Source organism: Podarcis pityusensis (assembly GCF_964106645.2).
Source record: "Podarcis pityusensis genome assembly, chromosome: 1".
Taxonomy (NCBI): domain Eukaryota; kingdom Metazoa; phylum Chordata; class Lepidosauria; order Squamata; family Lacertidae; genus Podarcis; species Podarcis pityusensis.
Genome location: NC_138028.1, coordinates 69,140,361 through 69,162,269, shown reverse-complemented (window position 1 = coordinate 69,162,269; position 21,909 = coordinate 69,140,361). Strand labels below are relative to the sequence as shown.

At 39.4% G+C, this 21,909-nt stretch overlaps 2 protein-coding genes across 6 annotated transcripts in view; one reads left to right on the top strand and one right to left on the bottom strand.

Moving 5' to 3' along the window:
• Positions 1 to 5,681, top strand: part of AMPD3 (adenosine monophosphate deaminase 3) — a 33,526-nt gene extending 27,845 nt beyond the window's left edge. For all 4 annotated transcript variants that reach the window (XM_081013191.1, XM_081013193.1, XM_081013194.1 and 1 more), the window contains exons 12-15: positions 1,810 to 1,930; positions 2,958 to 3,131; positions 3,920 to 4,030; positions 4,957 to 5,681. In XM_081013191.1, coding sequence (XP_080869317.1) covers positions 1,810 to 1,930; positions 2,958 to 3,131; positions 3,920 to 4,030; positions 4,957 to 5,133 — 583 coding nt within the window. In that variant the 3' untranslated portion in view covers positions 5,134 to 5,681. The remainder of the gene's footprint in view (positions 1 to 1,809; positions 1,931 to 2,957; positions 3,132 to 3,919; positions 4,031 to 4,956) is intronic.
• Positions 5,682 to 6,721: 1,040 nt separating this feature from the next.
• Positions 6,722 to 21,898, bottom strand: RNF141 (ring finger protein 141). 2 transcript variants are annotated; one of them, XM_081013436.1, is made up of 6 exons: positions 21,722 to 21,898; positions 19,641 to 19,839; positions 18,586 to 18,694; positions 16,268 to 16,449; positions 12,057 to 12,164; positions 6,722 to 10,226 (listed from the first exon to the last, which is right to left on the bottom strand). In XM_081013436.1, exons 1-6 carry the CDS (start codon positions 21,843 to 21,845, stop codon positions 10,076 to 10,078), a joined length of 873 nt encoding a protein of 290 aa, XP_080869562.1. In that variant the 5' UTR covers positions 21,846 to 21,898; the 3' UTR covers positions 6,722 to 10,075. The 2 variants fall into 2 exon arrangements, with proteins under 2 accessions (XP_080869562.1, XP_080869563.1); XM_081013437.1 differs by lacking the exon at positions 21,722 to 21,898 and adding an exon at positions 21,473 to 21,599.
• Positions 21,899 to 21,909: the final 11 nt, after the last annotated feature.

Sequence of the window (21,909 nt, the reverse complement as noted above, 5' to 3'; positions counted from 1 at the left end):
CCACAAACACCCTAAAAAACCCACATTACTAACCAATCTTGTGGGTCCATCAGCCTGGAAAAGGTTAACCCCCTCTGTTGTAGATCCATCAACTGCCTAACATACACACACACAGACACTTTTTCAATCTTATGGTTTCTGGATCAAACACATTTTGTAAGGTTTTGTTGCACTTCAGGCAGCATCTGGAGAGCATCTGAACCAGCTTTCAGTAGATTATAGAAGTAATCAGTACTTCTTCATTAGATGTGTGCCAAAAAACATCACTGACACCTATAAAGTAGTGTCCATAGCATCATTAGTGATCCTCTTTGTCTTGCCAGGATTAGTTTTGTATATTGGCACAGTGAGATATGTGTAGCATGTTCCCTGTTTTTGCATGTGCTTTCATCCACCCTTTAAAAAAGAATAATGCAAAGCAACCTGTATTTCCAAGAAAAGAAATGCCCCACCATTTCAATAACATTTTATATTTTAAATTAATTTAGTCTTGAACATTTTTTGCTTGAGAACATTGTCTTTTAAAAAAACACACAAAAAACTATAGGAGTGAAATTTACTACACTGGAACTTGCTTGCTGTCCAGTCTTGTGATTTAACTACTTCTTTGGGTTGGTTTGTTTTCGGTATGGGAATGAAGGAAACTGCTGCAGTTAATAAATATGATGAAATTGGTGAACTCACAGACATGCATCTTCCCTGCCTTTTATTTGTTTTCAAGCTGATGCCATTATTATTATTATTATTATTATTATTATTATTATTATTATTCCACCCATCTGGGTTGCCTCAGCCACTCTGGGTGGCTTCCAACAAAATATTAAAAACATAAGAAACCTTGAACATTAAAAACCTCCCTGTACAGTGCTGCCTTCAGATGTGTTCTAAAAGTCATATAGTTGTTTATTTCCCTGACATCTGATGGGATGGCGTTCCACAGGGAGGGCGCCACTACCGAGAAGGCCCTCTGTAACTTTAATTTCTTGCGGTGAGGGAACCAACAGAAGGCCATTGGAGCTGGATCTCAGTGTCCAGGCTGAACGCTGAGGGTGAAGAAGCTTCTTCAGGTATACAGGGCTTGAGGCCACTTAGGGCTTTAAAGGTTAGCACCAACACTTTGAATTGAGCTTGGAAATGTACTGGGAGCCATTGTAGATCATTTAGGACTGGTGTTATATGGTCCCAGCAGCTGCTCCCAATCACCAGTCTGGCAGCCGCATTCTGGATTAGTTGTAATGCTAAGGGAAAAGTTGCCTCTGTTATTCCACAGAAACTACAATCGGCCCACAGTTTAGTTACCCTGTGGCCTGAAATGAGTCCTTTGGGCTGCAATCATAAACACACTTAACGGGGAGGAAGCCTTACTGAGCACAGTAAAGCAGGGCTGGCCCAATACTTTTTGCTGCCTGAAGCAGAGAAACAAATGGCACTTTCCCATCCCTAGTCAAGATGTATCATGGCCAAGACCAGCCAAATTATTTTTGTCACTTGAGGTGGAAAACCCCACAAGCACCTCTTGCCCTTCCATGACGGTAAAAAGATAAATTCAGTAAGTAATAGTTAGCTGCCAAAATAATAATAATTAGCCGTTAGTTTTGTCTTAATGGTGGGACTGGCCTTAATGGTGGGATTGTTTATCACCTTAGGCCTCACTTCATTCATTGTCTCAGGTGAAGTTTGCTTGCTAATGTAACAGATGTTGTGAGCTTGAATAATACAAGTTATTTTATAATTACTTGGGAATTAGTTACAAAGTGTGAGTGCATGATGACAATTTTTAAAAATTTGGTTTATTTTAAATTTCTGTAGGGAAAGAGGCATGAGCACCTTCCTGTTTCGGCCTCATTGTGGAGAAGCTGGATCAATCACTCACCTGGTGTCAGCATTTCTTACTGCAGACAACATTTCCCATGGATTACTGCTGAAGAAGGTACAGCCCTTTGCAATTCATCTAGTATAAAATATAACCATATAGGGTTAGAACGTTAGAATGTCAGCAAATATGAAAGATGTCATCTATAAATTTTTAAAACAATTGTCCACTGGGTGGCAGACTTGAGACAATACAATTCTAATATCCACAGTTTAGAAACCTTCACCAGAGCTTTCCAAACTGTGACATGGTAGTGTGTGCGTGAACACTCCCTGCACTCCTCCAGGCACTGGAAAGGGGTTAATTTAACCCCGTTTTTCTAGCAAAACTGAATTACTGTGTCGTGAAATGACGCATGTCTAAAAAGTGTGTCACCAACATGAAAAGTTTGGAAACCTCTGCCTTAGATGTTGTTAGAAAAACAAAACTGTGTGCCCTTCTGTGAGAGCAGTTAAGTATGCCATTGTTGTTCCCAAAGGAGGAGCTGCTGTGAGGTTATCCCCAGCATTCATGCAGCAGTTCTGTTTCTCATTCTCCATTTTTGGTCCTCTTTCTGAATCCACCTATGCTTTATTATGCCTGTTCTCACTGCCTTCATGGAGCTCAGGTCATTTCTCAAAATACAGACTCTGTAACAAGGAAAATGTAGTTTTGGTTACATATACGAAATCACACTTTGGTCACTGAACGTGGGGCTGTCATTTGGTCAAAGATTTGAGGTTTTGCATTGCAGAATCCTGGCTTTTAAGGGGCTGGGTTGTTCTAAATTCACAGTTCATTTGTTACAAACAGAATGCATTTATATTTAACACTTCAGTTCATGGTAAATCATTGGTTTAATATCCCATGTATTTATTTATTTTTTAAATTGCTAATAAACTTTATTTAAACAGATAATTGTAAAGTACACAAAATAATAATACAAAAGCAGCCGTCACAATACTAGGAAGAAAAGGAAGGGTTAAAATGTTCCCAAGTTTAATGATTGAAGTCAAGCGTTTTCCATTTCCTCTGACTGAATATCTCCTTTCCTGTTATCTTTCTGTACCAATGAATAATGGCTCTCTCTGTTATTTTTGTCCAGAGTCCAGTTCTCCAGTATCTTTTTTATCTTGCACAAATCCCCATTGCCATGTCCCCTCTTAGCAACAACAGCCTATTCCTGGAGTATTCAAAAAACCCACTCCGAGAATTTCTACACAAGGGACTCCATGTTTCTCTGTCTACAGATGACCCAATGCAGTTCCACTATACAAAAGTAAGTAATTTTGGAAGTTCACTGCATTTCAAAATGAATTAATATAAATCCCCCCCATCAACCCAAGAAGTAGCCCAGTCAAATGTATGTTCACGTGGAAGAAAGTCCTTCTGTATTCCATGAGCGTAGGGTTACAGCCATGATATAATATTCAACTCCTACTCAGGGTAGAATCATGACCATTAATGAACCTAAGCTAGTTATGTTTACTAACTTCAGTGGGTCTACTCTTGAGTTGGACTGGCATTTAATATCATTCATAGTCCAACAGTCGGTTCCAGAACAATCCTATGTTAGCTGTGTGTGTGAGAGAGAGAAATACTATCATTTCCTAAGGCCTGTTGGATTGCTGAAGCCAGGAGGACAGTTTTTCTTACTTTCCCTTCCTCTCAGTAGGAGGGAATTAACTATGTCAGTCCCAGGACTTTGCATAGTTGAGGGTTCTTTTTGATGGGATGCCAAGGGAACAAGGGAGCTTAGAATCCTGCAGGTCCTCAACCACGCATTTCTAATGACTCCTCACCTGGCTCTTGGCTGGCTTTCTGTTTGCTTCCTTACTTTGTGCTTAAATCCTAAATCTTGAATACATAAACATATATATTGTCTGTCTCCAGGCATACCTTCCTAAGAACTACAACTCAGTTGGCAATGATGTCTGCAGTTCTCAGCAATTAGCTCACCACTTGAGATGGTCCAATAACCATTAGACAGTTGTCTTAACTGAACTTATTTACAAGTATATGAGTGTGTTTACATAGCTAGTAAATAATTATGTTTTATGTTTGAAGGAAGCACTGATGGAGGAATATGCCATAGCAGCTCAAGTGTGGAAACTGAGCACTTGTGACTTGTGTGAATTAGCAAGGAACAGTGTACTACAAAGTGGTTTGTCGCATAAGGTAAATTCCGTGCGCTGCAGGAAGTTCTGTTTTGTATGTGCTGCTGTTTGTGTTACATGTCAAGCTAGAATCTGAGTGCAGCTGGAAGCCTGATCAGAATGGGGACTGCAGTCACGTTGTATTAAACATGTGGATGCATATTTATCATCTGATAGGATAGTCTGAAAGCTGAAAGGGAAGGCAGTGGCTGAATATCCTGACTGGGTTTTTTGACAGAGGGAAAAATTGCGTGATTGACTGCCCAGAGTTAGAGAGTGAATGGAGGCCAAGTTATATAACAAAATGGTTACTACATGGTGGCCTTATGAAATGGCTCCCATGGAATTGTCTTAAATCCATTTTGTGTAGGAACGCATTACAAGGACCAGAGAAATTATTCTCTTACGTCCGTGAGTGATATGGAATCATCCCAGATCCATGTGTTTAGGCGCTATGCAACATGTACAAGGAAGCTGCTACTGGAAGCTATTCAAAGCAGCCTCCAGATGTCAGCCATTTTGAGTCAACAATCCCTCAGATTATGGCATTACAACTGAAGTCTGTATTACTGCCATCTACCTTCTCATCGCCCTCAGCTGCTGTTTCTTTTTTGGCAGTTTTTTCCTCTGCCAGAATAAATGCTGCTGCTGAGATGACTCCCTCCATGGTGTGGGTGGTTAACATGTTGCCCTCCAGATGTTGCTGGACTTAAACTTCATCAGGTCAGCCAGCATGGCCAACACTTAGGTGTGATTAGAGTTGTAATCTAACATCATCTAGGAGCAACCACTGGTCTCGGGTCTCTTTCTTGCTTTTGCTGGGTAGGAGAGACATCTATTGTCCCATCCAAGCCCTAATGGTTTGTTTTTTTAAGAAAAAAACATTTCCTTTAAAATTCAAAGCAACTTTAAGTTGATTATCATCTTTAAACGTTGTTTCATCCTTAGGAAAAACAGAAGTGCATAGGGACAAACTATTCCAGTGAAGGGCCTGAAGGAAATGACATTCGAAAGACTAATGTTGCACAGATTCGGATGGCTTACAGATATGAGAACCTATGCAACGAGCTGAGTTTCCTAGCTGATGCAATGAAGACAGAAGAGATTACTGCACTGTCAAAATAGCCACGGTATCGTGCAAAGGACAGAAGCCTATGAACATAAGAGGACATGAGCAACTGCAGGGGGGAGAGCTGCCTGGTGATCAGGAGTCTTACATTGCGTCAGACTTGGCTGCCAAGTCCAGTTTCCGTAAGCATAGTTAGGGCTGCTGTACATATTCAGATGCAGGGTCTGAATCTTCTTTATGCTGCAATTAACGTTTAAAAGTGCACTCCAAATCTAGGCATAATATTTATAGTGTTTGCATCTGGGATACGTGTCTGCTTTGAAACAAGCAACATGCTGTAGCTTCTGGTAGCACACATGCACCTCTTTTGCCATGCTTAGCTAGCAGTAGGCAAGGATCTATGGCACTTTAATCTCTAGTTTGTGTACACTCTTTGATCTGTATTGCAATGAATGTAGGGAAGAAAAAGAATATGACCAAAGAGCTGCATGTTTTTCCTGGTTGCACATGATAGGAAAACCTATTCACCACTTTTACTTTTGTCTACATTTTGTCTGTCTATACCCCACAAAAAACCCACAATAAATCGTAGGTGTGGCCATTGCTCTTGTAGTTTCATTAAATCTTTTAAATTGTCCTTTGGTGACTAGCAACATCAGTCATAAATGTTTATGCTGATTTACCATTATGTTTTCTTATGGTGTACTGGCATAGGGTCTGAAACTTATAGAGCAGTCCTATGTATGTCTACTCAGAAGTCTTCTCTCCCTTGGCTGTCCAGCATTGTTCAAATCTGTCAGGCCCTAGAACGTAACCCACACGTAAATTGCGGGCTTACTGTATTAAGAAATTAAGAGTATGTGCAGAAAAGTCTGCATTTAAAACTTCCCTTAAGGCTGCTATACACATGGTCACATGGTGTGTACCAGCTGTGCTAACTAGGAAATTATATAAGATTTCTTAGTTTTGATTAAAGGTTTATGGTTGTTTTACATTCTACTCTGTGCACTAGGTAACTTAAGCAGAAATCCTAAACATGAGTCCTACTGAGCTTAAGCATTTATTCTTGAGTAAGCGGGCCTAAGAATTTGTTTAAAGTTCACACTTTTGAATTATTTTTATGGTTATGGAATGTCCTACCCTTGAACAAGCATTTTGAACAACCAAGGACAAGCATTTTCTTGAAAGATCTTCATTATAGCTAGTATACAGTATTAAGCAGATGTTTATGAATTGTTTCCCAGCTGGAACCTCTGTATTCTAGAAGGCTAAGATAAACAGGGTCTCAGGACCCTTCCATTGCTAGATTTAATTTTCCAGAAGAGCCAAAATGAAGATTATATTTACTTGTAATCCATAAAAATGGTGGTGAAAGAATGTGACAAATACTACCCTAATTTAATTTTATCCCTGAGGACCTACAGTAACACTTTGGAACTAAAGGAAGCAATCTATCACACCCATAGCCACTTTTGCTGACTTTTTATTTACCACAGCACCTATGTTCCAGTGTAAACCCCTGCATTCAGGGACCTGATGCCTAAGAAGACAACTAATTTATTGAAATAAACACAACAGTTTTCTCTATAAGAAACGGTTCTCTTCTGCGGTCTGGTGGCAGGATTTTCAAGTATTGCACAAAGCTGAAGGAGACTGAAGTGTTTATTGCACAATATTCACAACAATATAATACATTGGAAAGTTTAATAGCTATTAACACTCTTTATCAAACCCTTAAGAAATATTCACATTAATGCAAAACAGGGAAGTAATGCATTTTTTTCTTGAGCTACACATAATTCAACTTTTGCTGAAAATTCACTGTTTAAAAAAGTCATAGTTCTAAAACTATTCAACATTATTAAATTGACAAATCAAGTTTTCTTCCAATATTGAATTATATTACAGTTTTAAACATAAATGGTGTTTTTGGTGGTAACACATACTGGGTGAAATCCAATGTACAGCAAGGATTTCTTGCTTGCATAATGGACCATTTCCCCCTGTGAGTGCCCTAAATCTGTCTGACTGGTTCTCCCAACTGTGCAGCAGATTTGAGGGCACAAGGGGCAGTGGGGTCCCACTGCGCAAGCAGAAACCCTTGCACTATTGGGATTACTGCTCATCTGTAAGTTCAAGCAGCTTTGTAATTTTGCCATGTGCAGGGTGTCTGTCAAGAGCACATGGGAAAGCTGCTCAGTGATGAACTGCATCTTTCTCCATGGGCTTCGGAGTAAACTCTCATAGCCTTAGAGAGCTGCCAGTCCTTTTAATACTCAGAGACAGAGACAGGGACAAAACTACAGTGACATGGAGGCAGAAGAGAGGAACAGTAGTGGCACAGAGGAGTAAAGTGGCCTACATTTTAACAAGATACATTTTACAGTACTTCCACCACTGTGTATACTTATTAATTTAAAATGCTATACATATCACAAAGTTTACACCTATTTACAAGCTTCATTATTAGTGTTAGAATCAAAAGTACCCCTGCATCTTTACATTATAGACTACATACTCATAGCCTTGTTAGCATTTCAAAACAAGCCAGTTTGTTTTTGTAAGTTTAATCATTAACACACCTCCACTTCTACCATGCTTTCTCTTCCCACCTTGTTTGAACAATCCATTCTATGGCTTATGTGGTAGAAATGTAGATAGGTTTTGCTACACACACAGCAAGTCACAACAAACCTTTATTTCTGGCTTACTGCTCATGGGAGGGGGCAGGCAAGTTCACAATTAAAACGTCAACTTATTGTGACATGCAAACCGGGCCAATTTCAAGCTGCTTGAGTCTGGTATGCAAGGCTTTATCTAGGACTCAATGAACTCTATTCAAATTAGTCCTACTTCAAGTACACTCACTGAATATAATGAACCTAAGTTAGCTATATCCATTAACTTCACTGCATCTACTCTGAGTAGGACTAGCATTGAATATTACCCTAACATTTAAAAAAATCAAAGTATAAGTCATATTAACAACAGATAAGATAATCTTCACTAAAGTAGGAAGACTTAAGAGCTTACTAGGTTTAAAACGCTTGCTGTTAAAACATTAGGCACTTCTGCCAATTCCTAATACTTTGGACAAGGGTGGGGAAAATTAACATGATCACTTTTACAATCAACAAAAAAATCCCCAAACCCTTCAATGTTCACTATGATTTTAAACCCATTGAAGTTCATCAATTAGCAGTGAGAACCATTTCCAAGAAAATTATATCAGGATTACAACCTAACACTGGAGTTCAAAGTCAAAGATGTCACTGAATTCAGTAGTCTAATTTGCTGTCTAATTTCTGATTTTGGCAAGTCATTATAGATGGGGGAAACAACTTGAGCCATATTGTAATTGTCTAGATTGAACTTGATGGCTTCAAACAAGCCAGAAATATCTGTCATCTTCTGTAATGCAAAGTTCAGATATATTCTACAAGTCTTTAACCAGTATTTTAAACCTGCAAGTAACTTGAAGTATCTGCAAAACTTTAGCATAATCTCAAACAGCAGTGTTACAATTCACACATTTCCAGCAATCCCAGATGTGCAGCAGGTAAGGGTAGAGCTTGGCCAAAAGGGTATTTGCAGACATTGCCAATCATGCTGCCTGCAAAACCCCTTTCAAAGTGCAGGGCAAGACAGCATTTGACAGTGGCTTCTGTGAACATTTTCAGAAGCTCAACTTCAAGTCTTATCTTGCCCTGTTCTTTGAAGGAGGCTTCTGTAGACCCCTATGGGCAAAAATGTCACTAGACATTGTGACATTAGACAACTGACAGGTGTGCATCTCTAGCCACTGGCCACCTGCCAAACTCCTGCACAAGGTGGGGGCATTAACAACCTGGACCACAAGGCTAGAAAGGTTCCCCATCCCTCCTCTAAGTTGTCATTTTCCATAATGCCTCCATACAGAGTTCCTCCAGGATGCTGTTAGAAATGTAAAATGGTTGCTTGCAGCCATCTGCCACTAACAAAGTAATCTGAGGGCCCAAAAGAAGATAATCTGCTGAGTGCCACCCTTAAACCTGGATCCAGTCCTGGTACCAATACTCCTAAGAACAAGTAGTACAGGCTTCAGGGTTACAGATTCCATAAGACATTAAAGCAAAGCAATTGTGGTCAGAGAACACATTCCTTCTTGTTACAGTAAAGCATATTGCACCTGTAGAAAGGAGTCTAGCACCATCTATTTACCTCAGATCACCATCTCTTTTTTTTTGCGGTTATAATGGTGATTTAACAATGGAAGTCTAGAAAAGCTTGAAAGCCAGATGCTACGTTGCGTGATCAGAAACTTTGGGTCGTCTGTGATCAGCAAAGGTATGAACACATTTATTCCTGAATGCAAGCAGCTCTGACTTGGTGAACCTGGGAAGTTTTTTGAAGTTATTTGATGTTGACTAGACAACTCATTCTCCCTGAACAAGAATGCAAAAGCCATTTTATCAAAATTGTGTGCCATCAGAAAATTTTGACTCAAAACAACATGCTACAATTAGTGGTGATTTAAGGAAGCATTTGTCAATACTAAGCAAGCCACAAGGGGCCAGTAGATGTTACTGAAATGTAAATGTGGGACAAATTCCTATTCATGTAAGCAGGCAGGCATGAGCCATACACACATACTTGCATAAAGAAGGATTGCTTCTGAGTGTTAGAACAACAGGCCCTCAGCAACTTCCCACATTCTTCTGGACCATCTATATTGAAATTCAGTTTCAACAAATGATCACAGAAGAGCTTATACTAGAACTCAAATATTAGCTATTCCAGTGTCTCATAGAAAGTCAGAAAACTCTTAACATATCTTTCTGCAGGTGCTACGTGCAGAGAAATTATTGATGAGCATTTAAAAGTATAAACGTGTACAACTGGCTCATAGACAAATGGTCACTTTTAAAGACCTATGACTTTTATAGAAAGCAATACAATGAGGAAATGAAACAATAAATGAAATCTTTTAAGATTTCAAGGCAATGGGCTTTGTTCCTGTCAGGGTCTGTGAGGCTGGCCTGCCTCATCTACCATGTTGAGTATGTAGGTAGCAATATCTTCTTCTGTAGGTGCATCTGATACCACCCAAGAATCATTGGCTGCAGTCACCTGCAGACGACATATAGGGCAATTCCTGTGGTGACCACTCCTGTGTAACAAGCCAGAAGAAAAAAGTCAGTATCACACAGTTTAAGAAGTATTAATAATACCCATTGCTACCTTTGCTTATAAGTTAGAATGGAATATTAGAGGCATGACTAGAGAAGATTTACTGCAGTATGTTAGAACTACCATAGAAGAGAAATATCCAAACAATCCTCAATACATGACTAGCATGCCTTTTCTTGAAATCCACCAAGGAACAGTACCCCTATAACTGATTATATTCTGTTGCTTTTATCATTGGGAATTTCCCCAAATAGGATCTTCTCCAATTATTAATCCGAAGCCAACCTTTCTGTAATTTAAAACCATTACTTCTTCTATAATCAGTGCTTAGGGTACACAAAGTCAATCTATACACCCTTAACTTCCTTTTTTCCTGTCCCCCCCTCCCTTTTCCTCTTATGACCTCCCTTTGAAATCTTTCAATTCAAAGGGCAGCACTGTGGATTCTTCCCAGTTTGTGAACATCCTGAAGCTGTTGTGTCAAAACTGAACAATGTTCTTGCAGGAGGTATTTAGCAGTGTCAGATAGACTGGTAACATCCCCTTCCAGAGTCAAATAAAAAAAATCCCTGGTAAAACAACAGAGTGCTGTGGTATGAAAGAATAATGCTGTTTAATGTTCATCTTGGAAATCACTAATGCCCAAATGTTAACAGAGTTCCGTGAATGTTTTTATTAAAATTTTATTCCAATGGGGCCCTCTAGAGATTCCTGAGATTCCATTCAGTTTTCAAATGGAACTGGCAGCCCTGTTTATCTTCGGAATCTAGACAGACTAGAACATGAGACATTAGTTATTTAAAAAAGTCACAAGATTTTAGGTTTTAAATCCTGAAACCAGATTACATAAACCATTTTGTCTAGTTGACTATTTGCTCAAGCCTAGTTTGGAATAGAGTCAAGCTGCATCTGCTTTGCACCACAGGTGGCTGCTGCCCTAAGTGCAGAAGCTATCTTCCCTGCTGCAATTCTATTAAAGACATATCATTTCTTGGATACTTAGAAGCTGTTTCCTACACAAAGCATCATTAGTTAAAGGTATATAGGTATAATGTGCTGTAATAATTTCAAAGGGTTGTATTCAATCTTAGTCATACTCAAAAGTATGAAAGGAATGGACTTGACTAACTTAATTTCAATGGGTCTATTCTGAGTAGAGTTTATACAGATACAAACCACAGTTCAAAATACCTTCAAGCCTTCATTTTTAAGGTTCTGAAGTAACTCCATACTCAAAACAGAGCAAAAGCTCCAGTTTGAAGCAGTTTCTCCATTATCTGAACACTGTCAACATTGGGAGTCAAAACTGTGCAAAAGCACAAACTGACAATGCACACATTTCTGCTCTGCCCTTCCCCCGTGCACTGGTCTGATTGTGGGGGCAGAGCTCCATCGTGTAATTAGGACTCACACTGGCTTCAGCTAGTGCAACTGTTTAGTTGAATTCAGTCCTTTGTTTTAAATATATATATGCAGACTGATGCTGACATGAACAGCAATTTGATTTGACATTAGCAACTTGCCAGGCATTTGTCCTGAAGAGTTTATCTTTTAAGAGATTAAACAGGGAATGCCCAACAAAGGAACACATTTTCTTGCCAAAATCCAGTTCGCTTGTTGCTCCCACATAACACATCCCTTACCTCATGCTATCTACCAAAATCAATGGTTTCTATTCTTGTTGTTACAAGACAAAGCTAGTGATGTGTTAGTTCAGTGCCTTTCAGCAAATTTATTCTAGGGAAAGTGGTCAAATTTCACAGGACCGCTTCACAGAATAATGCAATCAGAGCCTGTGTCACAAACTTACCATTTATCAATGCATTTCTGACAAAAGCTGTGAGCACATGGCAAGATCAGATCAGCTCGTCCGTCCATGCAGATGCAACATTCTTCCTCATCAGTCAGCTGTTTCACCCTACAATACAGATAAAACTATTATTCCCAATCATAGCAATTAGAAGTGGGATAAATTTATATTTTGGCATTGCTCAGCATGTTTCTTCTTTATAAACTTTTATTTTTGTTGTGCATGTTTGTATTTCATAATATGGTGTCCAGCTCATGGGTGGCTATGCCACGTAATATCTACTGCATTACATTTAGGTTTTCTAGCCTATCTCAACTGGTCTGATCCAGCAATCTCCTGTTGCATACAAAACAGCTGCTCTCTATAAACAAATCCAATATAAAACCAATACATATAAAGCCACTAGCTTCCGCAGCACAATTATAGAGAAGAGAACTTTCTCAAAGGGAGGTATATCTCACGCTCCCCTTTAATGGCCTTCCATAAACTATCCAAACCAATCTTTGTAAACGCAGCTTTTGGCTTCTAGATAGTTGTTTCACTGAAATAGTTTTATGTTTCTGCTTGTTTGGAATAATCTTTATTGCTGGTACATTGTTATTGCTTTTCTACAGTTGTTTTTAGTTTTAATGTTTTTATAACTGATGTTATATGGTTTTGTTTTATGGTTATATGGTTTGATTTTGCAGTTAGTCGCGTTGAGCAAGGTACCAATGTTTTAAATAAATAATAAATCAGCATAATATATGCTGAGTGTTAAAAATCAGAGCATATCGCCCAGAAAGGGTGGATTCAATGCTTCTCCACATTTGTAAGTGGGCACAATTCATGTGGGCTAGCCACCTTTGATCTTTATGCATTTCTGCATATATACATGCATAGCTATTGGTTCTACTTCATCTGAACACAGGAAAATGTGTTCTGTCTGGTTCCAGCAACTTCCATGCAGAGCACTATCAGGCCTGTCTTTCTGGATAGGGGACAAAATGTTTGCAAGATGCAAGTTGGCCAAAGCACTCCCATTAAACAGTATTAGCACTAGTAGTTATATGCATCATTTAAATGCAGAGACAGATAAAATCATAATTCTCCCCACTAAGAATAAAGAGAATGTCTAGAGAACTGTCAATGCTGGGGTTTGCTTCACTACTGGTATAGTTTTGTTGCTGCAGCTCTGAACACAAAATACAGTGGTGCCCCGCAAGACGAATGCCTCGCAAGACGAAAAACTCGCTAGACGAAAGAGTTTTCCGTTTTTTGAGTCGTTCCACAAGACGAATTTCCCTATGGGCTTGCTTCGCAAGACGAAACGTCTTGCGAGTTCTTGCGAGTTTGTTTCCTTTTTTTTAAAGCCGCCAAGCCGTTAATAGCCGCTAAGCCGTTAATAGCCGCTAAGCCGCTAATAGCCGCTAAGCCACTAATAGCCGTGCTTCGCAAGATGAAAAAACCGCAAGACGAAGAGACTCGCGGAACGGATTAATTTCGTCTTGCGAGGCACCACTGTAAAGCTAATGTGTGCATGAAAACACAGGACAAACAGCATTATTATAGTATGCACACAAGATTATATTATGATATTCCTCTGCCCAGAAGAAAACATTTTCCTACAGCAGTCAAGTTCTTGGCACCCTATTTTTGTTGCATGAGATCAAGAAATTCATTTTATGTCCTTGAATCTATTCCCACTTCTTCTGTACTCTGTATTTATTTTTCTATGATCACATGTCAACTGCTGTTTTCCATTTGAATATTTGATCTAAATATCAGGTATTTTTCATCCTCCAAGATATGTCTGCACACGAAACTCACAGCCGCTAAAGTAAATCACTGCTGCAGAAATGTACACCCAGGGTTAGAATACTATATTTTCATATTTTCCATTGTTGAGGAATGTTATTTATGTAGCAGTTCTCTTCTCAAAACAAGAATCCCTCTATATTGCTCCTAATTAAAAAGATGTTTTATTTACATTTGCCATAAGCACCACTAGGCATTAAAACTACCTTGAACAGCTAGCCATCCCTCAGGATGAGCAAACACTCATCACTTTGAATATCTAAAACAAAATAGGCACAGATTCCAGTAACTTGCTGTCTACTCATTAGAAAACAGGCTACCATTTATGAACCAGTTCCCCAAGTCTTCCGGGTTTAAGTTGAAGACCTACCTAAGAAGCAACTTTCACATGCCAAAAAACATAAACAGCCACAAAGAACAGTTCTGATTGTTGCTCAGATTTAAATAAAATTTCTTCAAATTAGATTAAGAATGCAATGCGCAGCTCTATCCTTGCTACTACTAAAAGTTAAGGTGTAATCCTAGGGCACCCTGGAGAACGTAAGATGATGTGGCCTTCCCTCTCCACAAAGCTCAAGGATTAGTTCCTTGTTCTATACTGGTGGACAACTATGGCATTCAAAGAGACTGCTTTATTCTGAACACCATACAATGAACAAAAGAAACCACCCATATCACATCAAACAAACATAAGAGTTGAAGCAAGAGGAAGTAACAGAATACATGTCTCAAGGAATATGGATTGAAGAATGATTCCTAGGAACATAGAAAGCTGCCTTATCCTGACTCAGACCATTAGTTCATGACAGTGGTTCTCAAGAATTTCAGGAAGGGGTCCTCCCTGGGTTCTGGCTGGAGATGCTGGGGATTGAGCCTGTGACTTGTTGCATTCAAGGCAAGCCCTCTAACACCAAGATACAACCCATCCCCTTTCCAGAATATTTCAGTAAACCTAAGATTCATGTGGGCCTATCACTATATGACACTGTTCACTGAAACCAGACCAGGGGTAGCCAGAATAGTGTCCACCACAGCATGCCAGCCCCAGTTAGCATGGACAACAGTCAGGGATGATGGGAGCTGAAGTTCAATAAGATCAGGAGGGTGCCACATTGGCCACCCCTATGTATAAAATAGGGAGGGGGGAAGTGTTTCAAAAAATAGAGTCATGGAGATAGCCTGATGCTGGAAAACCAGTGATAGGCTGAACATTGATTCTTGGTATAACAGAGTATGGTCAATAGCACTGGCTGAGAAACTAACATGCCAGGTGAGAGCGGCAAAGGGCAAGCACAATCCATATTCCTTTTATAACATATGGCAAATGTTTATTGAATACATAAATTGTTCAGACTGTGGCAGGAATCCACTCAGCACTCATGGGAAATGTGGTGTAATCTCTTAGAGTAATCAAATGAAACTTTAACACATAGCATAATAAAAGTATGTAATTTTATAAGGACAGGTTACTTATTGTTTACTGCTGTAACAATTGTTTTATCAAAATTTATCTTCTGTAACATGAAAATAAATAAAAAAACAGTATTATTGGGTTTTTTTAAAAAATAGTGTTTTCCCATGTTCCTACTGTTGGCCACTGATTCAATGCCAGAGAGTTATTAAGGCCATAGGTGGCCTAGTGCTTCCATTTTATTCAAGCCATTACATTTTGTTTCCAGACAAACACTTTAGATCATCGTAAGTCTGCAACCCAGTTTAAAGCACTGTTTCATACATACTTGAAAAGGAAAAGATTCTGTAATGCTATGTGAAGTAAAAAGTAATTCTGCTCTTTATAGGTAAGAAGCATAGACACACTTAGGGTTCCACTGCTGCCATTGTATTTGTAGTTGTACTCGTCTTTAACAGGAAATATAAGAACATTATGCAACCTGTTCAAGGTAGCATGTGTGCATTTGTTCGAGTTCACCTTCAGTAAAAGTGGAAACAGATCATATCCGGAGAAAGACTATGCTTCAAGCAATGTTTCAAAAAGGATAGCCAGTTTACATGGCAAATAGATTTGCTTCTGTTGCAAAACAGATGATTTTCATTATACAACCTCTTTGCAGGAAGAACATGTCTCTATCTCAAGATTATATACAAAATTTGAAACAGGCTCCCAAGTGCTCATTCAATGCAGTACCAACCTACCAATGTATTATTTGCATACAGCTCAAAACAGAAGTTTGTAACTGTAATAGTTAATTAGACGTACTGTCATCCAAGTTGAGATGAAAGACTTACTAGCATAATCATTGAACTTTTATTCTATGCAAAATATTCATATATATATATATATATATATATATATATGAATGAGAGAGAGAGTTTGAATATGTATACATAATGAGCTGAAGAGATTTGTGTGCTCAACTTCAAACATAAATGGATCTCTTAGAATACTGAGATACCTTCCCATCAAAATGCTGGCCTGACAAGATGCAACAGATGACAGATCCTCGGCAGCTCCTTCTGAGGCAATGTTCTGCGAAAGAACACTTGCTGCTTGACTCGTGACATCTTTATAAAGCTGCATGAACTGATATAAGTTCATGATTCTTGATGCTTCGACAACACCACTTGTCTTGTTTATCTAAACATACAGAAAGCAGTCTTACCATTTTTGCTTCAACACCTCACTATCTATGCTCAGCATTCTTTGTTTATAAACATACACACTCCAACTAGGACATAAACAGAGAGTTCAAAGATGGTACAAAGATCAGAGATTTCTCACACTGTGGGTGGCTTAAGAATGCTCACAATGACCCTGTCATTTGAAAGGCCATCCATATAGTTTCCCTTTTAGTGACTTGGGTGAATGACTGTAAAGGTTGCATTAAACAACACAACACCGAGACTTTAAAAGTAGTTACGTATGGGACCAAAGTCCAACCAAAATATATTGAGTTCTCAATATATTTTGAGATGAATCAGAGAATTAACAACTTTCACATACTTACAGAGATGTGACTTCCGGGGGTGGGGTGGGGAGAATCTGGATACCTTTTTTCTTAACCCTCCCTGCCCCACCACCGTAGGTTTTTTTTGTTTTTGAAATGTTTTATTTAGGGGCTGGCGAGACCTGGGGCCACTGCCCCTCTGGCCCTCCCCATGTGACGCCACTGCCTCTTCCTCCTTCCCTCTCAGCTCAGGATTTTGCTGCCTTTTGAGATAGTAAGATTCACACTGTTCATACTGGTTTTGCTGTTTCTGTTCCTTTCCTATGGTGATTTTATGGGCTCCTTCCCCTTTCTTTAGTCTTTCAACTGTTTCCTCTTCTGTAGAGGAGCTGTCCAGTGTGCTGGACTCTTCCAATCCTGCTTCTTGTCCTCTTGATCTGGTTCCATCTTGTCTTCTGACTACTATGTCTCTTTCTTCTGGCTCATTCACTCTAATATACAAACATGCTACAGCTTCTCCTATTCTTAAAAAAAATAATCTACTGATTCTTCTCTTTCTAGTTATTGTCCCATCTCTTTGCTGCCTTTTGCTTCTAAACTCTTGGAGTGTGTTGTCTATTCTTTCTGTCTGGGTTTTCTTTATTTTAGTTTGACCCTTGATTTTATTCTCTACTGAGATGACTTATGAAGCATACTAATGACATTCTTGTTACCAAATCAAAGGGTTTACGTTCCATCTTTATTCTTCTTGATTTTTTTGTGCCTTTGACATGATTGATTGTACTCTTTTACTGGGTTCCCTTAATGACCTTGGATTTTGTGATGCTGCTCTACTGATTTTATTGTATTGTTTATATTGTTTTAGATCGTATGAGCCCCACCCCCAGTAAAATTTCCTATCTTAAATGTGTTCAGAGCCACGTACATAGATGGTGCTATATAAGCAAATGTTAATAATAATAATAATAATAATAATAATAATAATAAATTCAGGTATTTGGCCAAGGAATGTAATAAGGGATTCTGCCAAGCATATCCCTCCCGCAAACAAGGCCTTTGCACAACACAGCCTCTGATGCCTATTGCTTCTTATCTACTTAAGATTTCTCCATCTTCTGCAGCATGTGAAAGAAACTGATCTGTTTGGAAACACTCACATCAAATCAAGAAATACATTGACATGTGAAAGCGTAGAAACTTGTAGCAGCTATGGCAAACTTTCAGTTTTTAGAAATCCATGATAAATAGGATGACAAATATGAAGAAACAGAAACTGACAGGGAAGTCTTAGAAAAAGAGACAGATTAAATTTCATGTACTGTTCGTTTGAATTTTGTTCCCCCTCACCTCTTTTTATGTTTGCCTGACACTACTGAGGACTGGAGAAGACATAATAATTTTCTGAATATGTAATAATTTGTTTTACTATAATGATGGTTTCTGGGTTTGTTTGTTTTTTGCCACCTCCTCCTAAGCTGGCAGAACCAAAGAGATACTAGATTCCTTGCAGTTCAGCAGTTTGTAACTCCATTTGTAACAAAAACTTAAAAAATAAATTCAATTTGCAATTATTGTCTGAATAAACAGTGCTTTTAATATACCCAGCATTCTATGGAAACCAAGTTATACACGACGCATTTTATGTTCCTAAAGTAACAAAGTAACTTTTGATATGTAAAGAGCGCTTTAAAAAACAAGTATTGAAAAAGAAATAAATTCAATTTTCCAAAAATATCTGTTCCACCCCCACCAAAGATATAGGAGAAATGCCACCCCCACCCCCACGCATCAACATTTACAGAAATTTTACCATTCTACAAACTTACCTTAGTACACACTACTCGAACAGCTACCTTCCAGAGAGCAGTGGAGTCTGAACCTGGCTGTACTTCAAATAACAGGTGCTTGTCCTGGCCAGAACCCAACTTGGCAGTTCTGAAATTATTTAACATCCATTTATTTCACAGTATGAAATAAATTTGTAAATCACAATTCAATCTAGATTAGAAATGAGAACAGCCACTATTCTACACTTTAATCTAGAGATCCAATTCTAGTACATACACAAGAAACAGACATCCTTGAGGATGTACAACTACCATCTATATTTTAATACACAATAAAATGACGATGTAGCTTTCATAAATCTTCCTCAGCTTGGGATTCCTAAGATAACACATTACCTATGTCTCCTATCTCTCATCCTCATCTGTGCCCCTACAGAGGGCATATATTTTAATGCAATTAAAGAATATGAATATATGGAGCTACCTTACAGATTATTGGTCCATCTAACCCAGTACTGTAAACTGTGATGGCAGCTGCATATATAATACCTTGCCAAAGAAATTAGTTCTTCTTCCCGCTACACATATGCTGGCTAAAATACTTTATGAACATACACTTCATAAGATGGGTTGTAGCCAACACTAACTTATACCACTACATTATTGTTAGATACCACAATGCTTTCCCTCTCTGCAACATACTAAAATGGCTATCCATGTGGAATTTTATAAACATGCACATTTCAACGTTAATGTAACTGCTAGACTATATTTTACTCATCTACAATCAAAGAGACAGAACTATCTAGCACTGAATAGAACATCTGATGTATATCTTTCATTAGGTTTCCCACCACCACCAGAAACAGCTAACACATTCATTTTGGAATACAGGCAACTTCCCATTTGTGCAGGGGTTGCATTTTGGGTCATTGCACATGTCGGTCATTCCACAGCCAAAAATGGCACATGTGTGGGTGGTCAGGCATGTTCCAAATATGCGCAAACAAGGAGTTGCCTGTAGTGTTAAGGAGGATGTTCTTTCAAATACTGAGTAATCTTAAATGCAAAAGAATAAACTGAAAAAGCCTTACGTGTCATTCATTTCAGCTACCCTCCCCAAAAATTCTTCATATGTCAAGAAACCACTTTCTCGAACCAGGGATACATGTTTGACTACTTTTTCTGGCAGCTTATTAATAGCAGAGTGTGTCTGGCTTGAGAGCTGCTGGCCCATGATAACGTTCTTTAGCTCAGCATCCAAGAAGGCAGATCCACTTATTTGGAGAGTTTCTGATAAACAAATTTAAAAACGTTGTACTGTATTAGTATGAAATAATCAACATTGGATGAAATACTCAAGATTGGGCTTATCTTTTACTTTTAATAAATTGCTAACAGCTATGCACCAAGATCTGTACAGATACCAAGACCAAAATTGCACAACCACAAGCACTATTGTAACAAGAAGGCAAATTTACTTAGTCCCCTGTGAATATACTTACTATGTGAACAGAAACTGTAATACACAAAATGCAATTACAGTCAACCACAATGCATCTGCTATATTAAAACCTTGTAGACCAAAATGCAGCACCTGCTCATGAATTGCTTGGCTATTCATGTTAAGCCATCCAGAAAATAACAGGGTACAGCAAGTTTTAATAAACTGTTAATCGGAAGAGCATCTAAAAAGTTGAACATGGAACACACTTCCTAAATTATACATGTGGTTTAGAAACTACTACAATTTAAGCTGCAATTTGCCATGTTAGTTTTAAATATATGTATTTTAAATAAGGACTTACTAACATGTACTTTAAGGACTGAGAAATAGTAGTTTAGCTTACAAATTCTTTTAATCACTGCCAAATAGTAAATAGACCAAATGCTTTAATTTCCTAAAACAGATACGCAGGGATACAACAGACTCCTAGGAATACAAGGCAAAATCATAATGAGAATGCCAGATGTAAGAACTGCAAGACCACGGCACACTCTGTAAAAGTCTTATTTACTTTGCAGTCCATTTTTGCAAACTTCTAGAAGTTATATATAGAATAACTGAGATTCATGAGCAACCAAATATCACATGCTCATAATAAATCCGAGGCAAAACTTTTTTTTACCTAACAAAAGTAAAAGGATATCACATCCTATGTACCTATTTTGTACACAAAAACAAACAAGCAGAAAGAAGCTCCTTAAAACAAATGTTTCAACCATTCGCTAACATGTAATTCTAGAAAAAGGCAATCCTCTCCTCTATTTCACCACAGTGAGCATGTAAAGAAAAGCATGTTTGATATATCTATTATCAAACTGATCTTTTGTTAAAAACAAGTAATTACAACACTCTTTTGGGTGGCTGAACAGTTATACCAACCCCAGCCTCTTCCTACGTTGACATCACAGGAGAATCCAGCACTTCAAAATAATATGGGACACAAGTGTTTTTGTAAACCGCTTTGAGGTTGTTTGTGTGTCTGTGCGCTTTTTTTTTTTACACAACAAAGCGGTATACATATATATATATATTTGACGAAACAGATAAACAAGTGGCTTAAAGTCCTTTCGAGGTTGGAAGGTGCTTGGGTTTTCTGACCCTCGTTTTAGCACAAGAGGTACCGCGAACGGGTATCTGTTGTTGTCAGCCACTTAGGCCCCACAGAGCAGGGCAACAGCTTTACTTTCCAAACTCGGTTTTGAAACAGAGCGTGCTCGTGAGAAAGAGGAGGAGAATCGGAAGACCCGGCCCCAAATCAACAAGAAACCGCAGAGAGCGGCAGGGCAGCCGGACCCCTTGGGGGGCTGGCACCTGCCAAGCTGCGCTCTGGACTCAGGAGCGAAAGGCAGCCCCGCCGCGCCCCCCTTCTCTCCGAGGTCCCAGAGCTCACGGGGCCGCGCCCAGCAGCGCCACACCCACCCGGAGCCCCTCGAGGAGAACCGCCGCCACGACGCCGTCTCTCCTCCCTCCCCGCTCGCGGCCCGAGGCGCCCAAACGCTGCCGGAGGGAAGCGGAGACGGGCGCTCCCGGGCCTCCCGACGCCCGAGGGCGGGGTTTCCTCAGTTCCCGAGCCCGCGAAACGAGGCTTCTGGGCAGGGGCGGCGGGTGGGAAGGGCGGCTCGGGGCGCTGTATCCGCAGCCAAGAAACGGAGGGAGCTCGAGCCTCACCCGCAGCGCCTCGGCATCCTGCTCCTGGTCGCGGGCACCGCCTCCCTCCGGGCGCAGAGGAGGCCTCGCTCCTCTTCTTCTTCTTCGCGGTTACGACTAGGCGAGCGACGTGAAAGCTCGACATATGGGCCAAACCGGCTCCCGTCGCGTTCGGCTTACGTATCCTCGCGCTCCCCTCGCCCGCTCCC